At 41.7% G+C, this 25,915-nt stretch overlaps 3 protein-coding genes across 4 annotated transcripts; all 3 read right to left on the bottom strand.

The window, feature by feature from the left end:
- Positions 1 to 2,285: 2,285 nt before the first annotated feature.
- dhx37 (DEAH (Asp-Glu-Ala-His) box polypeptide 37) lies at positions 2,286 to 11,345 on the bottom strand. Its single transcript, XM_085367438.1, has 27 exons — positions 11,280 to 11,345; positions 10,985 to 11,100; positions 10,724 to 10,893; positions 10,071 to 10,183; positions 9,605 to 9,965; positions 9,360 to 9,508; positions 9,167 to 9,259; positions 8,951 to 9,047; positions 8,486 to 8,599; positions 8,180 to 8,396; positions 7,790 to 7,888; positions 7,636 to 7,706; positions 7,415 to 7,550; positions 7,251 to 7,327; positions 6,500 to 6,732; positions 6,267 to 6,378; positions 6,072 to 6,178; positions 5,284 to 5,472; positions 4,966 to 5,090; positions 4,561 to 4,677; positions 4,305 to 4,477; positions 4,111 to 4,225; positions 3,629 to 3,766; positions 3,455 to 3,549; positions 2,842 to 2,915; positions 2,613 to 2,710; positions 2,286 to 2,528 (listed from the first exon to the last, which is right to left on the bottom strand). Exons 2-27 carry the CDS (start codon positions 11,085 to 11,087, stop codon positions 2,452 to 2,454), a joined length of 3,453 nt encoding a protein of 1,150 aa, XP_085223564.1. The 5' UTR covers positions 11,088 to 11,100; positions 11,280 to 11,345; the 3' UTR covers positions 2,286 to 2,451.
- A 1,329-nt stretch (positions 11,346 to 12,674) lies between these two features.
- On the bottom strand, positions 12,675 to 14,989 carry gp1bb (glycoprotein Ib platelet subunit beta). Its single transcript, XM_085367441.1, has 2 exons — positions 14,941 to 14,989; positions 12,675 to 13,549 (listed from the first exon to the last, which is right to left on the bottom strand). Exon 2 carries the CDS (start codon positions 13,535 to 13,537, stop codon positions 12,923 to 12,925), a length of 615 nt encoding a protein of 204 aa, XP_085223567.1. The 5' UTR covers positions 13,538 to 13,549; positions 14,941 to 14,989; the 3' UTR covers positions 12,675 to 12,922.
- A 3,439-nt stretch (positions 14,990 to 18,428) lies between these two features.
- septin5a (septin 5a) lies at positions 18,429 to 25,876 on the bottom strand. Of its 2 annotated transcripts, none has more exons than XM_085367439.1 (11): positions 25,802 to 25,876; positions 23,364 to 23,454; positions 22,967 to 23,053; positions 21,589 to 21,712; positions 21,342 to 21,476; positions 21,071 to 21,188; positions 20,850 to 20,951; positions 19,175 to 19,271; positions 18,894 to 19,056; positions 18,724 to 18,826; positions 18,429 to 18,491 (listed from the first exon to the last, which is right to left on the bottom strand). In XM_085367439.1, exons 1-11 carry the CDS (start codon positions 25,874 to 25,876, stop codon positions 18,429 to 18,431), a joined length of 1,158 nt encoding a protein of 385 aa, XP_085223565.1. The 2 variants fall into 2 exon arrangements, with proteins under 2 accessions (XP_085223565.1, XP_085223566.1); XM_085367440.1 differs by having other exon boundaries at positions 18,921 to 19,056.
- Between the last annotated feature and the right edge of the window lie 39 nt (positions 25,877 to 25,915).

The raw sequence follows: 25,915 nt of genomic DNA, 5'->3' as shown, positions 1-25,915 counted from the left end.
TTCTGGAGCACTGGAGCAGTTTTTACGTGCTTCAGAGTTCATACGTGTTTTGAAGTTTGTACGTGCTTTGTCTCTAGGGGCCACCGTAAAAATACTTTTATTTATTCACTCCACATAAAATGTAATAAATAAATCATATAATACAAAAACCAGCTATTCACATTTCAACTTTTAACTATTTAAATTTCCAGCTTTTTCCTTTTATTAAACAAATTTAAAGTGAAACAACACAAAACTCTTCAAACCACAACACAATTAAATATAAATTAAAATATGAAAACAAAAAGAAGATGCATATTCTCTGTCATATGGGCATGCATGAATAAACTTTCTGAATCCTTTATCATCCACAACTGAAAATAGTTGTGGATGATTGTTGTCCCTGGCTCTCTTTCTCCCTCCGGCTCTGTTCCTGTGCTACTTTGTAACTATTACAAAGACCTTCAAAACTGTCTCACTGCCTTCATACATGTCCTGCTCCACCCTCACGTAGTTCTCTGGTATACCTGACTACAGTTCCTTATGCTTTCTCTCGCTCCACACACACAATGCACAACTGACACAATGCAACTCCTGACCTTCTTTATACTTCTCCATCAACACTCTCTAAGCAAACATCACATCTGTAGCACTCAGAGTGAGAGAAATTTTGTTAGGGTAGCATGGAAATCAAATGGGGTGGCAAAATCAAAGCCTTTAAAAAACATATGCAGGTGTTACATATGGTTAAAATGATTCAAATGCACTAAGTATACATATATTTCATATAAATATCGTCTATAACTTAATTATTTTCTGTAGCCCACATAGTTGAAGATTTCCATTAGATAAAATATGTGAATTTTGATGTTATGTGGGACGACCGTGGCTCAAGAATTAGGAGTTCGCCTTGTAATCGGAAGGTTGCTGGTTCGAGCCCCGGCTCGGACAGTTTCGGTCGTTGTGTCCTTGGGCAAGACACTTCACCTACTGCCTACTGGTGTTGGCCAGAAGGGTCGATGGTGCGATATAGCAGCCTCGCTTCTGTCAGTCTGCCCCAGGGCAGCTGTGGCTACAACTGTAGCTTGCCTCCACCAGTGTGTGAATGGGTGGATGACTGGGTGTGTAAAGCACTTTGGGGTCCCTAAGCGGGACTAGTAAAAGCGCTATACAAATACAGGCCATTTATCATTTATGTACTTTATAGCCTGCATAATTAATAAATATGTAGCTCAATAAGTATAAAATCCAGAAAGCAACACAAACACAAGTCTTACTTAAGTTCGATCCCCGGGCTCTCTGTCCTGGTCGTTGTGTCCTTGGGCAAGACACTTTACCCTACCGCCTACTGGTGTTGGCCAGAGGGGCCAATGGCGTGATATGGCAGCCTCGCTTCTGTCAGTCTGCCCCAGGGCAGCTGTGGCTACAACCGTAGCTTGCCTCCACCAGTGTGTGAATGTGAGAGTGAATGAATAGTGGCATTGTAAAGTGCTTTGGGTGCCTTGAAAAGCGCTATATAAATCCAATCCATTATTATTATTATTATTAAGTTTCACACTGTTGGGTTTTTTTTGTGTAAAATCTGAAATGCCCATGGTGTTGATTTAAAATGTGCTCTGGCACAGTCATAGGCATCGCTTCCTACTGACAACAAGAAAAAAAGCCGGTCTGCACTTTGGGCTGAACCATTTGTTAATGGTGAGTGGGAGGAGGGTAACACTATGCAATATATTCACTTTTAGAATTTATATTCAGGGTTAACTGTAGCTAGGCTCAAAGTGTTAATGTTGTCTTATTTTAATAAACACTGTCATATACAAAACTAGGGTGGCAGTTAAGGTGGCAAGGGAACATTTTAGGGTGGCACATGCCACCCTTCTAGATCCACCCCTGGTAGTGCTCTTTTTTTCAAGTTATTTTACACAAAGCTTATTCAGCGCTTTCATTCTCAACCACTCCCACCTAGTAAACATCCACTAGCTTTAACAGTTTGTTGACTCTGACTCCATCCTAGAGTTAGAGTAGCCCAAGCTGACATCAAGTCTTATTTTCTTCATAAGCTGGTAATAATCCTCATGACAAATAAAATGCCATACAGTGCAAAATTGGTTCAGTTGACCTTTAACCTTCAAGCACACGTATTAATAAGCATGAAAAAAGGTCAAATGCCAGCCTCTCACAGTCAGTGTTTATAAGTCTTATGAAGACCAAATCAGACACATAAACAGCAGCACACTGATTACAAGTTAAAAGACATTTCAACTGTGCCTGTATATCTTCTTTACAAGTGGTACAGTAAATAAAATATAAAACTAATACTAAGGCAGTGTTGTGATATTGTAAACACCCTTTGATTAACCATAAAAAACAGACACCACAGTCAAAAGATTTAGGCTCTGCCAAAATGTAGCTCCATGTGATGTCTCCGGTCAAGAGTCTGTTGTATTATCTCGGTTGTTTAGACGCAGGCTTTTATAGAGGAGGCCAACTTTTAGCTACTTCCTGGTGCACAGATTCAGGTAACCACTGGCAGTATGCAGTAAGCAGAACTGGAGGAGGAGAAAAAAAATTCTACAATTAGATGACAAAACAACTAACCAAATCAGAAGCAAACTAACAACATTAATGCTTACATTTCTCTTCAGTCTTCCAGACAGAGTGGAGTGCATCTCTGCAGTCAACTTTCTTTGACACCAGTACTCCCAGGAAAGCCTCTGTCCTGGGCTGCAACCTAAAAACAGCAAAGACGTGACAGTAAGAGGAAAAAAAAAAAACTCCTCGAGATGCGCTGGTTTATGGAGTAAATGAATTAAGAAATGCAGTAAAAAGGGATTAAAAGTGTGTGTGAGAGCACCAACTTACTTTGCCCATGTTTTCAGCATGATGGAGGGGTTTGAGAGCAGGTGACTGCTGTGTTTCTTTAGTGCAGGACAAACCTGTTAACCATACAAAGTACACATTACAGTGAGTGAGATAACTGCTCCTGGCAGGTTTATTAATTGTGCAGCCCTTGCAAGGTTTCCCGTGTTTTTAATTGATCTATTACTGTTTTTGTCACAAGGATAATTATGCAAACCAAATGGATTTACGTCCCTATCCTCACCTATGATCACAAACTTTGGGTAGTGACTGAAAGAACGAGATTGTGGATACAAGCGGCAGAAATTAGCTTTCTTAGAAGGGTGGCCGGCCTCCCTCTTAGAGATATGCTGAGGAGTTCAGCCATCTGGGAGGGGTTCAGAGTAAAGCATGTCCCACCAGGAGGACGAAACCGGGCAGAACCAGGAGAGATTATATCTCTCGGCTAGCCTGGGAACGCCTTGGTGTTCCGCCGGATAAGCTGGAGGAGGTGGCGGGGGAGATGTCTGGCTTCTCTACTTAGGCTGCTGCCCTCGCGACCCGGCCCCGGATAAGCGGAAGAAAATGGATGGATGAACTACAGGAAGGATTGCTCAGGATAAACAAAAACCAGTACCTGTCCCTCCAGAAGAAACTTGGCAAACAGCTTGTAGCGCTCCAGGCCCTCTGGATACTCCATCTCCACTGCAGGCAACTGCCAACCCACACGGACTACAGGAGGAACACAGCAGTTAATCCACTGTAGGCAGAAAGAGGTTTCAGCTCTAGTGCTCGGCTGTGGAGAACTCACAGAAGGTGCTTGAACGGTGGCATCTGATGGTGCCGGTAGAAGAACAGAACCACGGGGACGGTGACTCTAGCGGAGAGCCAAAGTGACAGTACTGCGGGAGAAACTGTGGGACCCACTCTGCTTCAACAGCTGAAACACCTGACAGGAATAAAGGAAAGGCATCAGTCTGCAAATCTTGTTTCAGTAACCCAGCGCCACTTTGTCCTTTAATTAGGGATTAAAGAAGGAAGATATTTAGAAAATAGGTAAAAATGATTAAAAACAAGCATGTAAGCAGCCATACAATCAGGACTGTGCCACAGACTATAAAAGATGGACCTGCAGATTCATGCAGTAACAACCTTTTAATCACAAGGTAGTCCCTTTTATATATTCAACTATAAAAAGTTGTCACACACGTAGGAATCAGACACATCCGGGCAGTCAGTTCTACATGAATTAAGAGGACAAATGTGATTTTATTCCCTTTCAGTCTCATTTACCTCTCATGTACATCTTGCTGGTCTCCATGACCTCCTGGTAGACCACAAACTCTGGCAGCGTTTTGAACAACGCAGAATTTGGATGAATGAACACAGGCTCATCCATAAGTGGCGTCTATGAGCAAAAATGGATAAAGATGAGGATGTGAAGAGACCCATAACACAGTATATACTTCTAATGTTCAATTACAGACCTTGTATGCATTCTTCCATTTCGGGTCCACCAAATCCTCTCCCTGGGCACGCCTCGCAAGATGGTCTCCGAGACCTGCCAGAACAATCTGCCGCAAGCAAACCACCTGGTGCTCCGTCGGTGGAGTCATCTTGGGATCCACAAAGACCCCCACCTCTGGACACACAGCGTTCACTGGGAGGAGGGAAGAAAAATGACTTGCAGCTGTGTTTCAGAGGCAGACATGTTGATTATCTGAGTTTGCTGTGTGCATGTACCTGCATTGGTAAGTTGTCCTCTGAGCTTTCTGATCTCCACCATAGCTTTATACCTCAGCCCACTGTTCTCACAAAACCTGGGAGTGCAGCCAGCAAATTCACAAGCACCAACAGCACCTGGAGACACAGGAATGCAAGTTATTAACATATGTAATATATTCAAGCAGTACATTTTTTTAAAAGGCTTCATGGACCCCAGTTAAATCTGTCTCTGTAAAAATTATTCTAATGAAGAGCCTCCTGCTGTTTCAGCTTCACCTCAAAATTCGGCTTGTTGCTAAAACCTTTAAGAAATTTATGGTTTTGGAGCCATACAACACACTAAGCATGCAATCTAACAGACTGCCTAAAACACTGTTGTACAATACTGACCACTAGTGCAACTTGAACAAAGAGTAAGCTCACCCAGCATAATCATGAGGTCCCCCAGCAGGAGCGAGGCTCCTTGCCCAGCCCACAACCTCCTCATTTGGGTCAGCCGAGCTCGACGTTGGTTGAGCTTGGAGCTCTCATCTTCACTACGAGCAGGTCTGAGGAGAGAAACAGAGGAAAAGGAAAAAAAATTATAGCTATTAAAAATAAATAAAAAAAATCATATATATACGGCTCGAAAACAGACTGAGCTTGAAGGGTATTTCAAGATTTCATCCTACATTTAAAGTTAGTCTCATCTATATGTGGTGATCTGCTCCTCCAAAGCATCAATTTTTACACTTTTCTCACCTGTCGAGGTCTTCAAAAATTTCCCGAACTGTCATGGCTGCTACCACAGCGATGACGTATGGCAGACAATCCTGCTGCTTCCCGAGCGCTAACATTTTAGCGTAACGCGGCGCCACGGGGAACGACGCCATCGCTCTGCCCAGAGGGGTGATGGGACAGCTCAGCTTCGCTCGCTGCATGTCTTTCAACCTTATAAGAAATAAACAGTTTACAAGTTTGCACAAGACTGTTTTATACCTTTTCACTTTTTCTAAACTGTAGTGAGTGATTACTCAGTGTGTTCAAGAAAGTTTCTTCCTGTTAAAAGGGAGTTTTTCTTTCCCACTGTTGCCAAGCGCTTGCTATAAGGCGGTTGTGTGATTGTTGGGGTTTTCTCTCACAATATACACACAGGCTTTTCCTTACAATTTAGAGTTTCTTGAGGCGACGGTTGTTGTGATTTGATTTAAATAAAACTGAATAAAACTGAATTTTATGCTTTTATTAAAGCAGAAATCCTGATAATGCTCAAGTGTCCATTTAAACAACATTATGACTCACTACAGCTGCTCTAGACAGTGAAGGCTAGGAGCCACCAGCTAGGAGCTAAAACGCATGAAAGTAAACTGAAACGTACAATATCAATACCTGCAGGATTCTGCCCAGTATAGATTTCATTTAAATTTTTTCCATGTCTCTATGCAGGAGCCATCTTTGAAGTAAAACCACCCTTTTAATAAATATATTTTGTGTTCCAAGAAAAAAAGGGGACTCATCAATTACACTTAAATGGAACAGTAAAAATTTACCTTCCAGTACACGGAGGCTCTTCCAGAGCTCCCAGCGACACTAATAACTGCTCTGCTGCAACAAGAACCTCAGTAGAGGGAGGTGTGGGAAAAGGAAAATTGACCACCTGCAGAAAACACAAAATATGACTCTGGTTAAAACCCTGTTATCACAATTTTGTTCCCCTTTAAGACAGCATTTCAGATTTTACTGACTTTTTCTATGTTGAGATCTTTCATCTGTAAAACCAGGTCCTCCACAGGCCTGCGAGTGATCTCCGCCTCTGAGAACAAAGCGAAGTCTCCAAACACTGCAGAGGAGTACAACCTGCAGAAACAAGGAGAAACTGTGGTGAAAATCCTTGTTGTGTAAAAAAAAAAAACCCTCAAAAAACAAAACAACCCTCTCTAATTAGGGTTTTAGGGTTACGTAGTTTAACAGCACTGACCGGTAGCAGTGTCCTGGCTCGGTTCGTCCCGCTCTGCCAGCCCTCTGATTGGCTGAAGCCTGTGAGGTCCATGTGACTTTAAAGGATGACACTCCGGTCACTTTGTCGTAGAAACGCTTCTTAACTCGACCGCAGTCCACCACATACTTGATCCCCGGAATGGTCAAAGACGTCTCTGCCACGTTGGTGGCGATGACGCAAAGACGAGTGCCGGGAGGAGGAGGCCTGAACACCTGCAGCCAAAAAGAACGCATATACATGATGTCATCATAAAAGCATCATGTGACTCCAAAACTACCGAAAAAAAGTCTGAAAAAGAACTCAAAGGGTGTATAAAGCTACATTTTGTTTAGAAAAGTCAGTAAACTGGAGCTTTTAGTTTTCCTAAACCCTTCATTTTGCACATAAACCAAATGAGCAAAAAGCACTTATCCCTACACTATAAATAAAACTGTGATGGCTATTTACTAAAAGCAGAAGCTACTGAGTGGCTGCTATTAGAAATTACAGTGACATGCACTTTAAATCAGAAAGTTTAGACTTTAAATTTTAAACTCAGTTCAAAATAAAACTACAGAAATCTGCTGGGAAGTAAAGATTTCTTTAAAGTATTGTTTTATGATGAGTCTGACTGATCAGAAGCAAAACCAAAACGTTTATTTTACTTTATCGCACAAGCACCGGCACTTCTCTTGTCATGTATGATTTTTTTTTTTTATCAGTTTGTTCTGTGATAAGATATTAATCTCACCTTAGCCTGCTGCTCTGGGGCCAGCAGAGAGTAGAGTGGGAGGACATAGAGCGGTATGGACGCGTCCGCCTTTTCCTCTACGGAGAGGAAACAGGGCAGAATTTGTAATGTTGCTCATCTGAAACGCATCCACCTGGACTGGAGATTTATTCAGAGTGGCTTACCTGCATCAGCAGGATCATCTCCAAGGTCAAGATCGGAGTCTCCATCCTCCTCGTCTCCGATCCCTGCCTCTCTGTCCTCATCACCTTCATCCACTGGCAGGGCGGAGTAGTTATCCAAGTCGATTCGGGGTAGAGACTGGAGACAACAGTTAAAACACTTCTGTTCAATATCTGTTGAGGACTGAGGTGGACAGAATATATTTTTTAAAAAGTTTACTTACAACAGTCTTCTTCTGTTTGGCCTTTTTGAACTTCCTCATTGCCTCTGAGGTTTCGGCTTCCTCATCTTCAGCTGGATACAAAACTCAAGTAAATACACAGAACCACAGTCCCAGCTCAGATATACGTCAGAGTTTGAGGAGGCCGACCGCTCACCTGTAGCTGTGTCACCCTTCCTGAAGGGGAAAGCTTTCCTCAGTCTTCTGCAGAGACTGTGAACTTCAGCCTGACCAGTCAGAAACACCAGGATACCACCTAAAATGCAAAACATGTTATAAAAGAAGTGGAGACTGTATCTGTGGAAAGACTGAACTCTAACTGCAGTTTACCTGAATGAGACACACCACAAGTCATTTTTACAGGCAAATACAGAAAACCACCTTGGGTAGATTTGAACCCAGGGCTTTGAGATGGCCTTACGTGAGTCGCATGGTCAGCCCCTTAAAGAGGCGCCCCATCACCCATATCCTCAGTTTTACTTTCATCAAAATCCCCCTCTTTGTTCACCACTTTCTGTAGTAAATAAATATAAACTCTAAAACCTACCTGGAGGCAGCATCCGGTGGATTTTGCAGGTCTTGTGAAAAGCCTCTCCAGTGTAATCCTCCAGCGGGGTGCGTTTGTTGAAGTGGATAGTTACCGGGAACTGACGAGCATCCACCTTGATGACGGGAGGAGGCGTCCGAAACAGCCGCTGGTTTTCTGTGAAGTCTTCAACCCGCAGAGTAGCGGACATGATCAGGAGCTTCATAGGCATACCTTTCTGCAGACAGATGGAGGAGAAACGGAGAGGTTTTTATAGAAACAACCCCCTTTTTTTCCCGTAAATTGGAAACGTTAAGATATTCCCACCTTGTTTCTGAGGGGGACGATACGAGACAATAATCCGATGAGGATGTCGGTGTAGACGCTCCTTTCGTGTGCTTCGTCGATGATGATTGCGCTGTATTTCTGGAGCAGAAAATCCTGCAACACAAAATAGTCTGTGACAAAACTGGAGACAATTGAAGTAACACTAAATCCATGCTTGTTTATCCCTTTACTGCTTCTTCAAAGATGGGGAAAAATAACATACTGCAAATATTTTTTGACCTTTAATTCAGAACACAATTCAAAAACTATTTGTTACTACTGGTTAATACAAATAACATGGAAGTGAGGCATTAACTTTCCTCATTAGAACTGATTTAATTGGTCCAAACTGATGAAATCGTTTGTGAAAAATGAAAAAGGCCGAGTCATCCACCTGGCTGATCCTCCACCTCCATCCTGTTGTCATATTATTTATTAGGTGACCCAGTAGAAAGCAGATGATACCTTCTGAATCTCCTTCAGCAGAACACCGTCTGTCATGAACTTTATCTTTGTGTCACTCGTCACGTTCCCTTCGTATCGAATCTGGTACGACACAACCCTGATAACAGACACACAAACATATAATTAACAACACAAAGTTATACTTTTAAACTGTATGTTTTGTTTTGTTTTGTTTTGTTTTTTTTAATTACTCTGAACACAGAATGGTTAATTTACTGTGTGGGCAGGTTCATCTCTTTGGCCACTCTGTGGGACATGCTCACTGCTGCTACTCTCCTCGGCTCTGTGATGCCGATCATCCTCCCGCCACTGCAGGAATCAAGAGTGAGCAGGATGACGCGAACTACACACACTTTTTTTCCTCCAATGAAACATTTACAAAGGCAACACCATAAACTGGACAAACTACCTGGCATAGCCGGCTTCATACAGAAACTGAGGCACCTGAGTGGTTTTTCCACTCCCCGTCTCTCCACAGATGACGATACTGGGATTTTCTCTCACGGCCTCCATGATGACCTGCTCCTCTGCCAGAACGGGCAGCTTTAGACGAGCCTCCTGCAGCATCATCGTAATGCAGAATTGATGAAAATGCACAAAAACACCTTTCTAAGTTCTAGTTTGCAGGATGCTTTTACGGTCTCAGGTGCTCACCTGTACTTCTGGTGATCTATCAACAGGAATGAAAATAGCTGGTTCAGACGGCTTCTTCTGAACTTTCTCCTGATCTGAAATCTTCTTCTCTTTCTCTCCATCTTGCTCCACCTTCACTTCATGTTTGGTCTCCTGACATACAGAGCTGGTTTCCTTACATTCACTCATATCTGTGGTGTTACTAACTTCATCCTCCTGCTCATCTTCATCCTCATCAGATGATGTGTCCACATCACTGCTCTCTTCTGCCTTTTGTTCTTCTTCATCATCATCATCTTCCTCCCATTTTCTCTTCCTGTTTGCTCCGCTGACGCTGCTGATCTTTGGGCCAGAGTCTTCATTCTTTACTTCATCTGCTGACCTGAATAAAAAAAAAGAAGACAAGATGCTTTTACTCCACCTTCTCCACCGAGAAACAATCACACATGTTCTCCGTCTTGATTAACACGTTGTGTTGTGCTCTTACCGTTTAGCCTGGTAGAGCTTTTCTCCTGTTCCCAGTTTGGAAGTGGTGTACAGCAGCTTCAGTTCGGATTCTGGAAGCTGCACCTCAGCCAGTTTGGCCAGGATCTCTGCTCTCTGGACAGAAGAGAGAGCAACATGTAAACGGCATGTGAGCTTGACTGTTAAAATTCAGCCCTCAAAGAGCAGAGAGTAATATAAAATATCACTATTATAATAAAATATCACTACAACACAATAAAAACATCCATGTTTCAGTGCTGATAACAAAACAACGATAACAACAAACTTTCACCTGATTCAAATCTTTCAAGCATATAGCTCAAATTACTTTAGAGAACAAGCTAAGCTACAAGCTACAGTAAATATAAGGACAACATCGTACTGTGCTCAATACTCAGCTTCTATATCTAGAGTCAGAGTACTTATCGGCACATAACACATATCTGCTCCACTTTACTGAGGAAAATCAAACATTTTCACATCTTCAGGATCAACTTTGACTTCACTTTGATCATTTTAAAAACCAAATCATTAACTTTCTTTCAGGACTTTAGAAACAATGGATCACTGTCACTAAAGTAATCAGTCTAGTTATTAATGTCGACATGAAATAGAAAAACCTCACAGAGAACTAAACGTACGAAGATTCCTAACCTGAGCTTTCTTCTCCTTGCGCTCCAGGACCTTCTGCAGCTCCTTCTTCTGCTTCTTGGTGAGGGGCTTCTTCTTGGAGATTGGTGGCAGCGAGGATTTATTCTTCTTGGATTTGCTGGATGGGAGGACCAAGGCGTTGCTCTTATCTACACCTTTCAGTATGGACCCATCTGATTTATACAAACAGAAGAGTCAGGGTCACAGAATGCACGACATGCAAAGTGTCAAAGATGTTTTCTCCTCTTGATGTTTTCCTGCTACCTTTGAGTTCCACAACAACTTCTGTCTTCTCTTCATCTGCAGATGGCGGAGGGTCACTTTGCTGTCGCCCCTTCCAGTTGTGTTTTTTCCTTAGTTTTCCCATTTTAAACTTAAGTCTGTAGGTCAGTGAATAAAAAGCTATGAACCCAAAGCCACCGGTTATAATGAGAAAGACCAAAAAAGTCTGAAACACTGCTTGCTAAACATCGACAGCTAACAAGGTAACTTTATCGTTAGCCTAAAATTGTTATTAACAGAACCGATTAAAAGTTTGTGAACACCTCCAAATACAAACCTTCTTATCTGAACAGCTGCATTTGACTTTAAACACCTGGATCCAAAAACTGAAGCAGTGCACTAACCTCACGTGTAAACATTTAAGTGTTCATCAACCAAACCGGTCCGTCGCTAAAATTTGACTCCGTAGGAACGTTCCGCTATAGAAAAAGTTCGACGTCCCGTTGTTTAGTGATCCTAACTAAAAATATTGTTTATAACCTAAACTGTATAACCTATAATATTTTTTATTTATTGATTTTTATTTAATCAACTCAAAATACTTACATTTAAATGACGTATAAGGGTCCTTTTTGTCTTATGGGGTCAGCCAATATCAGATGGCAAAAAGCTTATTTTGATGATAATGATTTGGTCCGATTGATGTTTATTTGACGTACGAATGCAAAAATCTTCCAAATTGTGATGTAACACATTTGAAGTTCTTCTGATGGCACATTTTAAAGCTGTATTTTGGTGGCTCTAGAGAAAACATGGGTGCCAAGAGAGAAACAGGACGTGTATGAGGACTCTGTTGAGATCGCAGGGTGAAGGCTAGTTTCAGGGGGTATTTGTCAAAGAAGGATAGCAACAAGAGTGAAAGGGAGGGTTTAAGAGATGGTAGTGAGACCTGCTGTGATTTTTGGTTTGGAGACTGTGAAACTGAGAAAAACACAAGAGATGGAACAACTCAGGTTGAGAGATTATGAGACAAGGGTTAGAGAGATATGGCTGAGATGGTTTGGACATATTCAGAGGGGGGATAGTGGATATACTGGACAAAAGATGCTGAAGATGGAGCCAGGCATGAGGAAAAACGGAAAACCTCAGAGGAGGTTCATGTATGTAATGACAGAGGACATGTAGAGGGTTGGTATAATAAATAAGGATGCTAAGGAAGCAATGAAATTTGTAATACAATTGTGAAAAAAGTGTACAATGCTTTGAAACAATTAGAAAAAAATTTAATCAAACCATTTGTTTTGTGCTTAAAAGTTACACAAATATGACAAAACATCAATCAGAATAATTTCTTTTGCTTTGTTTTCTTACAAATTACACAATGTATGAATGCAAAATGGCAAAAGACATCATGAGATTTGCCCTAAAATAAAGCTCAAAAGAATAAACAACTTGAAATTGCCCTAAACAGATACAAATAACATATCTGCCCTTCATTTGGTCTTCAATTATGCTTAAATCCAGATAATAACAACACATGGATTATTATTTTATTTAAAAATCATAAAATATGATTTTTAAATAACATTTTGTAGATAAATCAGGTTTCATACATCATTTGATCAGATACGTGTAAAGAGCAAACACAATGATATTATTAACACGTTAGTTTATTTACTCTCAGATAAAATAATCTTTGTTTTTGTTTAGTTCATTTTACAGTGGTCTACTGTGGTCTGCAACTGGACATGTGACAAATTAAAGGGGGAAAACTGTATCCAAGCCTTTCAGATCTAAAATCTTCCTCACGAGTTCTCTCCTGAAACGAAGCTGAAACTTGGTGTGTTTAATATATTTATGTTTCTACATATCTGAATATATTTATTTTCAGGTTACTCCTTCAACTTGACACCTAAACTTAAAATCACAGTGACAGAGGTTTCATCCCTGGTGTTCAAATGCTGATCAGCCCTTCGCACATCACGGCTTTAAAGGCATGTACTCGTTCTCCCTCTGACCATCCGCGGGGTTAAAGCTCTCCTCTGTTATTCTCTTTGCTTCTTTAGACACCTTCTCGAACCTCTTGAGGAAGAAGACGAGAGCCACGAGCAGAGCCGCCTGCACGACCACAAATACAAGCAGACACACCTGCGAGGCCAAAGCCAGGTCACAGTACCAGTAGTGGCAGGAGTCCAGCACCTCCTGCTCAGTTAAATACGCCACCAGCCGACCTCTCAGTTTGGGTGGGGAGCTGCAGTTGACGCCCACGTGTGATGTGCTGCCAGCAGGTTGGCGCAGCAGCCAGGCTCGCAGATAGAGGACGCCACAGTCACACGCCCAGGGGTTACCGTGAAGAGAGATGGAGCGGAGGGAGGTCAGATCGTCCAGGAGCCCGTTAGGGAGGGTGGTCAGCAGGTTATTGTGGAGACGGAGCTCGGAGGTCCCAGCAGAGAAACTGGAAGGCAGCGAAGAAGCTGTGAGAGATCTGCTGCTGCAGTCCACCTGGCTGCCGTGACAGGAGCAGAGATGGGGACAGGCGGAGGACCTTTGACCTCCAAACAAGAGGAGCAGACACATGAGCAGAAACTCCTTCATGGTTCCTAATCACTGCAGAGGAGAGAGGAGGAATCAAGGGTTAATTAGAGTGAGGTGAACTGTAAAACTGCCCTTTGTATGTATCGTGTGAAACAATCTCTTCACTGTATATTATTGAAGCCATGAAGATCATTAGTGTGTTTATGCAAAACTCATCATGCGCTGACATAAAAAAAAGTCAAAAATCCACATTGTGCAAAAAGATAAACTCTTCTAACTTAAGGCAGTAAAGCCTGCATAAGAGCTGCTCAGATCTAAAGGGTTGGACTGATGATGGATCTTTAGATCTGATGCCCACACCAGTGCCAGAGGGAAAAAATCAGACATACATGAGCTTATGGGTTTTTTTTCTATATAACATAAATGTAATTTGGAAGTTCAAAGAAAAGGATTATCAGCAAAAACAGAGCCAGCAATCAGTACTTATGGTTTATTTTACTTCAGACCAAAGGTTATTTAACTGCACAAGGAGACGCACATGAACCGAAAAAACTCTGAGCTGCTGCCCCATGGAGGAGTGTAGTCCTTGTATAATGTGTGCAAACTGAGTTCAGTTAAAAGACAAAAGAAAACAGGAGCCAATCGGTGAAGAGAAAATCAGGAAAGGACACAAGGTAACAGAAACGAGGCGTGGATGAGTGCGGAAGGTTTTGGTTTAAATATCTTGAAATTGCGTCTTAAAAACTCGATCTTACTCAGAAGGAACTCAACATTTTGAGATAATGATTTGAAAACTAGAGTTACCTCTGCCTGTAATTGTTTGTGTGTCTCATATCTCAACGTAAATGATCAGAAAACACAAAGTCTCGGTTCTGTTGTGAGGCTGCAGTTTTGTGTTGTTGTAGCTAAAAATGCATTCATGTGTGCAGGTGTTTTCATTTTACTGGTCACAGTATCTGCTTTGTATTTGATCATACATTGTTTGAGCAGTTTGTCCTGATTAATATGACATTAGCAGTAAATTTCATGCAGACTTTATAAAACATGTAAAACTGCATGTGATGTATCCATGATCTAAAACTAGGGCATAATTTATTTGAACAAATTTAACACATAAACATTACAAAATGACCACATATGTTTAGAATATGGTAATAATGAGGTCATCATGTGTACTCATAAATAACAAATTTGTACGTTTTACAGGATAAATTATTAATTTTGGATAATTTTAGTCAATTGCATTGACATTTACAGGAAACACCTCCCTGCTGATGACAAGCTGCACAACCCCATTGCTGTTTTCACACATTTATACTAAGTACATTACACTGTAGAGTAAATGAAAACAGAACACAGTAATTACATCAACTATCAACTTTAACTTTAAGAGGAATAAATTAAACTGATGATGTCACAGCAGACCTGAAAAGTCTAAACAAGGTCTGAGGAGAGTCTTTTACCTTCAGTGCGTCGCGTCTTCGGGAGATGACTCTGTTTTTTACAGTTGCTCTCAGAGTGTGTGCTACTGCCAGCTGGCTCTCACTGATAAAGACCGCTGTCAAATTATGAGCTCAGGCATGCACACGCCTGTGCACATGCACGCACAGAACATGCACACCAATGTGGAAAACATGCCACCCGCTATGTTTTGATGATTTAAATCCTAATAAAGTTCTAAAAAGAGCTGTAAAAAGATTTTCTTTATTTTTAAAGTTTGAGTATTTTCACACAGTAATCGATTGTCGGCCTTTTATTGAGATCACATGAGGCTAGAAATGTTTTTGTCACAAAACGGCCGGAGGCTGAGTACCAAAGATCAAACCCACATGCAGAGAACCCAAAGCGGAGGCTGAGGAAAGGGTTTAACAAAGTTTTATTAACTAACACAAGGATGATGTTTACAATGGCACTTGGCTTAAGGCTTGACACATGGGGCGTGAGGGTCTTGGCCAGGAGAGAGGGATAAAGCAAGGAGACAGGCCCAAGAAAGCAACGGCAGCTGGCTGGTGATTAGGTACGCATGTGCAGGTGGGAGATGGAAGCGTTGAAGGAGAGGTGGTGCAGCCCGGGTGGGTTTGGTGGTGTGTGTCAGCTGTCCTGAGCGGTGAAGGTCCCGTGGTGGTGTAAGGGCAGGCAGGTGAGGCAAGGAGATGATTCTGAAAGCAGGCGGGTTAACCAGATTTCCAAGATGAGTTGTTCAGTGTGATGGAATTCCCAGGAGTAAATAGGCTAGTTGATGAAATGGCGAGGAAGCAGTGTCAGCAAGCAGCTTAAATCTCCAACCTAATTGCTTCAATCAGCTTCAGGTGAGGGAGGCTGTAGGCCCTGCCCATGGGTGGATACCAGGGAGGTCCAGACCTTCAGCGGAATTTTACAGCCACACACCCAGACCGTGACAATTTTTTTCCCATCATGACATAAATGGAGAATTTAATGTGAGGACAATAAAGTTTTTAATGACTTATTTTCACTCCACCCCACGACCCTCTAGACTCTTCCTAGTTCTGTATAGCAAACTACAAACATGTATTAAATATGTGTAATAATTTGAAGTGTACAATTCTTTATAATCTACTTTTATAATTTTATAGTTTATGTGTCTTAATGCACGCCAGACATGGCATGTATTAAGTCTAATATTAAATATTCCATAAGGAGCCAATAAGGAGCACATAAATGCTGAAAAATCAAAAACATATTTTTTTCTTCTGTTTTAAACTGTCTGACAGCGGTTACGTACAGTCATGTGCAAATAAAGATATTCGTAGGACTCAGTGTTGTTGAGGAATTTTGGCCCACTCTTCTTTACAACACAGTTTCAGTTCATAGAGCGTTCGTTTATGCACAGCTTTCTTAGCTCCCACAGCATTTCTGGACTTTCACTGCACCTTTACAACACCTTTATTCTTCTGTCGTATGACCCATTTTCAGCCAAGCTTCAGTTCAACTCTAGAGTACTTTTGATATTAGGGGAGTTCATGACTGACTCAATGAGTGCAAAGTGCCCAGGTCCCGTGGCTGCAAACCAAGCCTAAATCATCACACCTCCATCACCGAGAACTTGTCATTTGTTCGGATGCAGCTTTGCACATCTGAGCTGTGCCACGTTCTTTCCTGAGAGAAGAGGCTTTCTCCTGGCAGCCTTTCCAACCAAGACCATGCTCGTTCAGTCTTTTTCTAATTGTACTGTCATGAACTTCAACATTGACATGCTAACTGAGGCGTGTAGATTCTGAGATGTAAGTCTCGCGCTTGTTGTAGCAGACTGAGCAGTGAAACCCCAGTTTGACTTTGGGGTGTTTATATGCTTAAAAACAAATCTGAGGAAGTTGTAGTGATCTTGGATATTTCTGTTTTATGTTCATACAGCCCTTCGGAGAAGCAAATTGCAATTTTACTCCAATTAGTTTGCAGATACAAATCAGTACGACAAAACACAATTAACAAACAAATGATTAGATTGTGAATTCTTTTGAATTATTTTAGGTTAAGAAAAGACATTTCATGCTACTGAGCTGAATAAAGCAGCTAAAATTCACTCTGTCACCACAAGCATTCAACATTATCACAATAACGAGTGCTTTTACCTTTATTAAAACACCCTTATTTTCCACTGTGACACTTAATAATAAAATAATAATATAATAACTGAGCTCTTCTGAGATATTTCTCTCCTCCCATATCTGCTTGTGTATTTCTGGGCTGCCCAGCAGGAAGAAGATGCCGTGCGCAGTGCAGAGGAAGAATGGCTGCAGGAGATAAATATGAATCAGCAGATCAAGTCCTTGCAGCAGCTTCAGCTCTGAGTACTGCTGCTCGGACTCTGACGTGAGGGCGTGAATGAGGATATCGTGCGAGTCTCCTAAAAAACAACACTGAAGCGGCGAGGCCAGACTGACGACAAACTGGGGTTTATTTGTCACACCTTTGTAAATGGGACACAGACTGAGCTCACAGCCTTCAGGCAAAAATATGTACAGCTCATCAGTATCAGAGACTACACACACACACACCTACACACACGCTCTGTCATACTGTGGACACACAACTTTGGTGGCATAATTCACTTCCAAGAAGAGATATTTAAACAGAAACACAAAGTAGTGGCTCCTCGTTACTGATCCTGTAGTGGTAACAAAGCATCCTGTAGGCCACGATCCATCAAATTCAACAACAGGGCATTGGCTAAAAAGCGGTAAAAATAGGCCCACAGCAGCATTTAGCGGATATGAGTAATGACAACATGCTTGCACATGCACCCTGCACTGCACAGACTCTCGTTATCTCAGAGGCTCGCCATTCATTGTAGCCACCGGCAAGAAGAGCATTTTCAGCTCATTCGGCACATTAACAAAATGCTGGAAGAGGAGCAGAAGATTTTCACCGGCCGTATGCAAATAAATGCCAAACAAATGTATTTTTGAGTAAATGAAGAAGAGCTAAAATCAGATTTTAGTAGACGTAAATTCACTGTGGTACCTTTTAAAGGAGTTTTATGGATGGATACCTGGTAATATTAAAGGTAATATTAAAGAAAATGTAATGATCATTCACACACCGAAACACACCAGCGCATAATAAAAAACAATATCCATGTTCAAAAATCTAAACATCACCAAGAACCTACGTTTCATTACAAAATATGTCGCAGCAAACACCCTGACATTAAATCCAAAAAGTTTAGCACTGCATTTATAAATTAGATACACTGATTATTAAATTATGTGTTTATATCTTATATGTTAGGACCACAGCGAGGGGCTCAAAGTGGGAGATTGGATAGTTTCAGAGGAAAAAAAAACACCCTCCAGGCAAACAAACTATACAAAAGCACCAAACTGAAGATTAATGTACAGCCAGAGTTGCCACTAACGCTTGATAACCATGTTCAAAGTCTGGAGGTCTCACTGTCGTTAGGGAGATAAGCAGCAGGTGGCGCTGCGGCACATCACTGCTCTTTGTCGTGCATCTGCTGCTGCATCTTGTTCAGCATCTCCTGCATCCTCTTCAGCTGGAGACAGAGAGGAGAGCAGATTAAAAACTGTCATTTTAAATATTTTGCTGGCACTTTGGTTCTTTGTGTGTCGTTTTATGCAGCAGACATTTTCACATCCTCAACAGAATCCAACAAAATTGTAACATGTTAAATCTTATTATGGCGCACATATATTCAATTACAAGTCATAACAGTTTGTGTTTAATCTTTTTTTTTTTTAAAAACAACAACAAAAGTTGCTTGGTACCTCCTCATCTTTCATTTTGATCAGTTTCTCAGTGTCCACATCTGGAGTGGACAGCGGTAGGATGGGGATCGGGCTCTCCATACGGTTGTCCTGAGCCAGTTTACTGAGAGATGAAGAAAATGGAGAGAAAACATCAGCATCTATTGAAGTTGTTTGCTACACGTTTGCACGTGCTCACGCTTTCATTCCTCACGTACCTGGTCATCTCCTGTATGCACTGCGCTCTGTAGTTTTCATAGTGGACGTCGCAGGTTACGTCTTTGAGGTCGTGCATGTGGGAACGAATCAGCATGTTCCTCAGTTTCACAAAGTCACAGTGCGATTGGTTTTCCACTGCGCAAAGAAATACGCATCATTAACTTTATTAATCCAGTCAAGACATGCAAACTATTTCAATTTACATTCAGGCTGAATAAAGCTGAACAGACGTGGAATATTCGAGTGTGCATACCTTCGACGATCCCCCAGGGGTACAGCCTTCCCCTCACTCTTTGTCCACGAGCTTCCACCACTGTGTTACTGCCAATCACAGCGAACGGGGTGCACTCCTGCAGAAGGAGACGCGAGGAAAGGTTGTTATTTCAACCCCTCTCTGCTCCGAGAAAGCTGTCTGAGCATGCTGGTACACACTGGCAGTTATACACGCTCACAAAAGACCCCTGAGCTGCTCAAGACAACTGTGACTTTATTTGTTGAGACAGGTAAAAGACTGTTAGCTGTTTATTTTCTCTCCACTGACTTTCTCAGCTGATCGGTGCGTTCATGCTCCAAGCCCGCATCTATCTCCCCTGAGCCGCTGCTGTACTTTCATTTAAAAGGACAGTAAATGGTTAGGAGCCCAAAATTCCACAGAAACACACTTGGGCCTCATGCCATTAAGCCATGCAGGTACATTTAGGTTAATGAACTCACATTTTAAAGGAGATTAGGTGTGTTTTTCCTTATTTTCATTTAGTATATGTGCAAGTAATCCAAGCTTCAGACTCCTTAAAACACCCTGTTTCAGATGTTTTTTCTACTCTTGGCTGTGTATTATGTCAGTAATAGAGGATATTTCAAGCTGTAAACGTGTGTATTAAACATGTGCTTGTGAGGGGCAGCCAATCAGAGATAAGCTGGCTTAACGGGAGGATGGTCTTAAAGGTAAGGGAGCTAAAATGGGTTGTTTAAGACTGAACTTTGAACCATATTACAACATGGTGGAAGAAAGGAGAAGAAAGGTCCTTTTAATAAATTTGTCTTTGAACTTTATCCATACACCATATATATCATTTAGTTCAGATACTTTCTGCCAGCTGAAGGCTTCTCTGTATCACAGGTTTTGCTCAGCTTTCCAAAACGCCATCCAACTATCACACCCACTTCAACGTCTGGCAGCATCTCTAGATCCATCTCCATTTTCTTCACAAAAAAGCTTTTATCACTTTCCATCATGCTGAAATGTGCTCCTGTGTCCTTGTTTGAATCATTTAATACGACCTCTTTTAATGGTTACAGTTCATTAAAAACAAAGGCACAAAACATTGCTGTGAGCAGCTTTCACAAGCACTTCCAACCTGCCAGCTTAACAAGTGCAGATTATCCAGAGGAGCTGAGATATACATTCTGATGCAGCTTAGCCTTTTAGCTGCTTTAAGGAGGAAAAACAAAACTCCATTCACTTCCACTGAATGCAATGGAGGTCCAAGATTTAGAGGCAAATACCTTCGAGTTATTTTCCAGAGTTTTTAACTGGATTAAATAATCTTCCAGAGAACAAGAAGTTTGTTTAGTTTTCCACACCTGACCTGAGAAAGTGACATACCAAATGCTAACTGAGCATAATCCATGTATTAAGGAAGACTGTGACAGTGTGTTGACAGATCTGGAAAGACCTCATGTTTGTTTTATACTATAAAGTTCAAATAGAGGTAATAATTCAATAAAAGGTTAACTTTCTACACTATTCACTGAAACCACTGCTGGTGTATGAGCCTGGTGGTCTGCTCCACTCTGCATGGATGATAGCCATATGGTTTGCATTTTTTTCTCCATGCATTTGTTAAATAAGAAGTACGATGATCTGAATCTGTAGCCACAGGTACAGCAAATCAGTAGCTCACAGGTATGTGAGTCCCCAGACTCACCTTCAGCTCTTTGTCCAGCTGTTTAAACTCCTCATCCTCGTCAGAGTCGCATTCAGGGAACTGGTACACTTTGATCCCAAACTTGTCTATTTCCTCTCTTATCTACACACACACACACACACACACACACACACACACACACACGAGAGAGAGAGATCATATTTCATTCACCAGCCTGCAAAGCAAACATCTTGATTTTGCTGCAGAGCTCCTTGACTCACTCTGTCTTTAAGCTTTTTTATCTCGTTGGGCGTGAGGCAGTCGGCTTTTGCGATGAGTGGAATAATGTTCACTTTTTCATGTAGAGCCTTCATAAACTCAACGTCCACCGGACGAAGCCTGAGCAAGGATAACGAAAGAGCAGGAGACTCAAAATTGTGGCTTTAATCATGACTTCTTTGTGTACACGTATGTGTGTGTGTGTGTGTGTGTGTGTGTGTGTGTGTGTGTGTGTGTGTGTGTGTGTGTGTGTGTGTGTGTGTGTGTTATTACCCATGCCCAAATGGAGGGATGAAGTAGAGGCAGCAGTGGACTCTGTTATCCTGGATGTTCTTTCTGTTCAACCCGCTCTCATCCCTGAAATATTGCTCGAACTGCTGATCTATGTAGTCTGTGATTGGCTTCCAGCTGGGACAAAAAAGACACCACAGACCACATTAGCTGCTCTTGCGAGGTCCCGGGAATTCAGTCGAGCAGTCTGAATCAGACACAAGCAGATCAGCGAGAGTCTTATGTTTACCATTCATTGTTGTTCACAGCATCTCCAAACCCTGGTGTGTCCACAATTGTCAGCTTAAGCTTCACTCCTTTTTCCTCGATGTCCACGGTGTGTTTGATGATCTCCACAGTTTGATTAATGCGTTCTGCAACGTGACAGCAATGAGGAGGAGAAGACAAGTGAAGTGGGAGGTCAGTGAAAGTGTACGAGAGCCGATCAACAACTCATTAAATACTATAAATACTATACTTTAGCACTTAAAGTACTTTACACAACATGTCTCATTCACACACACAAATTCACACAAGCACATTTTTCTATGTGTAAATGCTTTCTTACTAACATTCACACTCCAATGAACACATCCAGAGCAACTGGTGGTTCAGTATTTTGCCCACGGACACTTTCGAAGCAGACTGAATCAGCCAAAAATGGAACGATGGGCATGAGCACGAGTACCCTTATAATTGGGGTGCTATTAAAACAGCTGGCACTCATTCAGCTGTGTTCCCTTGTGTGAAGTTTGTCCTGCTGGCATTAGATTAGGGAGAGGTTACTCATCACTGGGACGCTTGTATATAACTTAGAGTACCCAGAGTTTGTGGTCTGCTGACTGATGGCTGCTAAGCGTGAGTAATGTAACTGACCTGTGTGAGTCCATCTGAGACAGGGAGAGGAAGTAATTGTTGACACATTTAAACACTTTGTTAGACACACTACGTTTAGGGGTGCTACTCACTACTATAGTTTTATGTTGAAGAGGCAGGCCAGCAAGCTTAGGACTTTATTTCTTTGGCCGCTGTTAAGTAGAACAGCTTGTAGGCTTCATCTAGAGATCGCTTTGTGTTTTATTTATTTCTAAACTACTCCATCTGGTTGGTTAATGCTACCTCACTTTCCACCGTCTGCTGGGGTTGTGTTATGGTCCCTCAGCCTCTATAGCTACGTCCAGGTTTTGGTGGCTTCTTGGATCAGGGAAACGACCTTAGCAATCATTCTCTCTCGTTCAGGTCGTTTGGATTTGTTTGAACTTGTTGTTCTTTAGCTTTTGATTTATTTTTTTTATCTATCCACACATATCAATCACAACAAAAGCGCCTTGAGGTGACTTTTGTTGTGATTTGGCGCTATATAAAGAAAATTGAATTGAATTGAATTGAATTGAACATTTGACTGGGAAACGTGGTCTCTATATTTTGTGACAGATGTCACCAAAAGTTAAGTCTGTCACATTCATATGTTGTTGTTGCACCCAATAAAAAAAACTAAGATTAATTAAAAGAAATTAACACACATGGGGAATTAAAGGTGGGGCTTTGTGAAGTTGCATTAAGTATTCAGCAAGCAGTGGATTCATTATGACTGCTGCGCAGAGATAATAAAGAGACCAAGGACTCACCCTCAGCGTTCAGTAGCTTCCTGTCTTTGTAGAGGTCTGTGAGGAACAGGCTGTTAACAAGAGTGGATTTTCCCATACCGGACTCTCCTGCAGGTCAAACACAAACACACGCACAGACACACAGATAGTTATCCTGTGTGTATATTTAATTATGAGATATTAATAAAATAAACTCAGCTGCCAATTTACTAATGTAGTGCTGCAATAAATCCATCTGCCATGATGACTTTATCAATGAGGATAGGCAAAATATTAGAAACAGCTAAATGGCTCTAAAAACAACTCAAACAAAAACTGGTCCATGGGAATTTATTATATGCCTAAATTGGTTTTAGTTTAGTGTGCCTATTAAATAGGCAGCTGAGTGTAAATAGGCAAGATTCAGCTTGAAACGCACCTGCCACCATCAGCGTGAAGTCGAAGCCTTTCTTCACAGACTTCCTGTGGACCTGGTTAGGCAGAGTTGCAAAGCCCACATACTGTTTCTCCTGGAACACAAAGAAAAGGAGACACAGGTGTTCAGTGTGTTTATGTTGCACTTTATCTCATCATACGGCAGCTGTCAGGTGTGTTGTGACATCTGCCGGTATCTGAGCTGTAAGTCTCATCATCAGCCCAGAGATGAAACACAGATGTGTTTCTGCAATGTAGGAAAAATTCTTGGCAGATTCATCGGTCGTGAAAATAATTATTGTCTTGATAAATTATTTATCTGCTTGGTCATGTAAAAGTATAAAAAACAAATGCTTGTTTAATTTCCCAAAATTCCCATTTTGTGTCGCAATCAGGATAATCTAAATCCACTAAGCTTAATTCTTCTTCGTCTTAATTTTGGTATTATTTTTTTAGTTTAGTACCGTTAGTTTACCCAGTGTATGGCTGCTCTTTCTCCCTGTTTGGTTTGCTTTTTCTCAGGATCCCATATTTGTGTTCAGATTTGTAAGCAATTATTTCAAGTTTGAGTAATTCCTGAAAGCTGGTGCAGCTTTGCGTGCATCTTATATGTTGGGTTCCTCTCAGCCATGGACTTATAAACAGTAATATATGAGTTATTTTATCAGTGAAGTTGCTGCTTGGGTTATTCTGTGTCTTTTTATAACACACTGTCATGTGTAAGCCAATATGGCTTAAGGGGCTTCATCAGTTACCCAGCAGTAAATACAACATTTAAAATTAGCTCCAGTAAAGCGATGTGCATGATGTGTAGTGATTAACACATTCGCCTTACATGTGAAAGATCCTGGTTCGAGACCAGGCGGAAGACACAAACCCAGGTGCAGGGGTCACGAGCTGGTGCCGAACCCAAGCCGAGATAAATGTGGGGGTTGTGTCAGGAAGAGGATCTGGTGAAAAATCTGTGCCAAATCAAATATGGGGATTCATTATGTGTGGCGATTCCTTTGGTAATAAGGAAGGAGCCAAAAGTATTGTTAGAAACAGCCGTGAAAACCTTTGAATTCAAGTGTTTTTAATCCCTTTTCACAGGTGTATAAATTCAAGGACCTTAGCCACATGGATTGCCTTGACAAAGATGTATGTGAAAGAATGGGTCGCTCTAAAGACCAAACTGAATTCCAGCATGGCGCTATAACAGGAGGTCAGTTTGTGACACTTCTTCCCTCATAGACTTACAGCTGATTGTGGAATTTTATTGCAAAGTAAAATTGTTTAGGAGCCACAGCAACTCGGCCTCCTCTGGCATTAACATCAGCACAGAAACTGTGTACCAGGAGCTTCATGGCCAAGCTGCTCCTGCAGCTGCAATATGTAGGCTGCCCAGAGTTTTACAAGAAATATTTTATTTGAAAAACAGTTTAAATAATTGAACTAATCCAAAAAATCACCAACTGACTTTCTATTATTTGACTAACCGAATAATTCACAAGTTAAGTTGAGCTTCAGGCCTACAATAAAACAGCGAAAAGCAAAAGGTCAAAAACAGAGGCAGAAACCAAACAACTGTAAGAGAGCGCTGAGGGAGTGTAATGTGAAGACCAAATGGATCTGGCAGAGGCAATAAAATCACCACAACAGACGGACGAGGTCTGTAATACAGAAAATCTACAACTGCACGGAAAAAACACGTGCAGCTGAGAATAACCAGCATCTCAGAGTTTCCACTAAACACAAAGAGAGCCACGGGCTACCAGGCTCTCGCTGTAACGCACAGCAGTAACTCCAGTATCCCGCTGCATCTGAACGTCATCTTTACACCACAGTACGACACACTGACATGTGTGGACATAAATACACACTCGAGGCCCGCGGAGAGCATTCACGCACGGACAGAAGCTGCATTCAAAGGACCTGAAAAGCTCTTTTTTACTCTGCAAACACACGAGCCAAGCACACAGTCAGTGTACTCATACGCTGTCATAACTTGTCATAGGCATTTCCGAACCCCCCCCCCCCCCCCCCCCTCGGGTGAGGATCTCATTTATAAAAACACGCACACACACACACACACACACACACATACACATAAAAGAAAACCCACAAGCTGCGCAATAAGACAAGACACTTGCCAAAGAGCCAGAGGTGTAAGACTGAGAGAACTGCTGAGAAAGCTGCACATAAATCATTGGGTAATCTCAGCTGCAAACCTGACGCTATGTAGAAAAATTGCAAATGGAAACTGAACTCAAACAAATCCACAGAAAGCAGCAAAAACAGCAAACAGATGCTGAAACAGGGTCTACAGGTGTGGGGGTATTTCTAAACTCATCCCGAGCTATCTGCTGCTATTTTTTCTCTTAATATCCGCGTAACTGTCTGATTTCTTTTCCCAGTCTGGCTTTTCTTCACACATTTCTTACCATAAATCCAACTCTTTACCTTCTGTCTGGCAGTTCTCACTCGTGGGCACAGCAGCCGTTCCACCAGTTTTTCTTGCAGCATGATGGCATCCATCCTAAACCGCTCCGACACTGACGGACCAAAATAGCCGCT

The sequence above is a fragment of the Diplotaxodon limnothrissa genome, linkage group LG12 (genome assembly GCF_057381915.1).
Source record: "Diplotaxodon limnothrissa isolate DT_005_m linkage group LG12, D_limnothrissa_male_GT1.1, whole genome shotgun sequence".
Lineage (NCBI taxonomy): Eukaryota > Metazoa > Chordata > Actinopteri > Cichliformes > Cichlidae > Diplotaxodon > Diplotaxodon limnothrissa.
The sequence above is the reverse complement of the archived record's forward strand: the minus strand, read 5'-3'. Positions and strand labels throughout refer to the sequence as shown.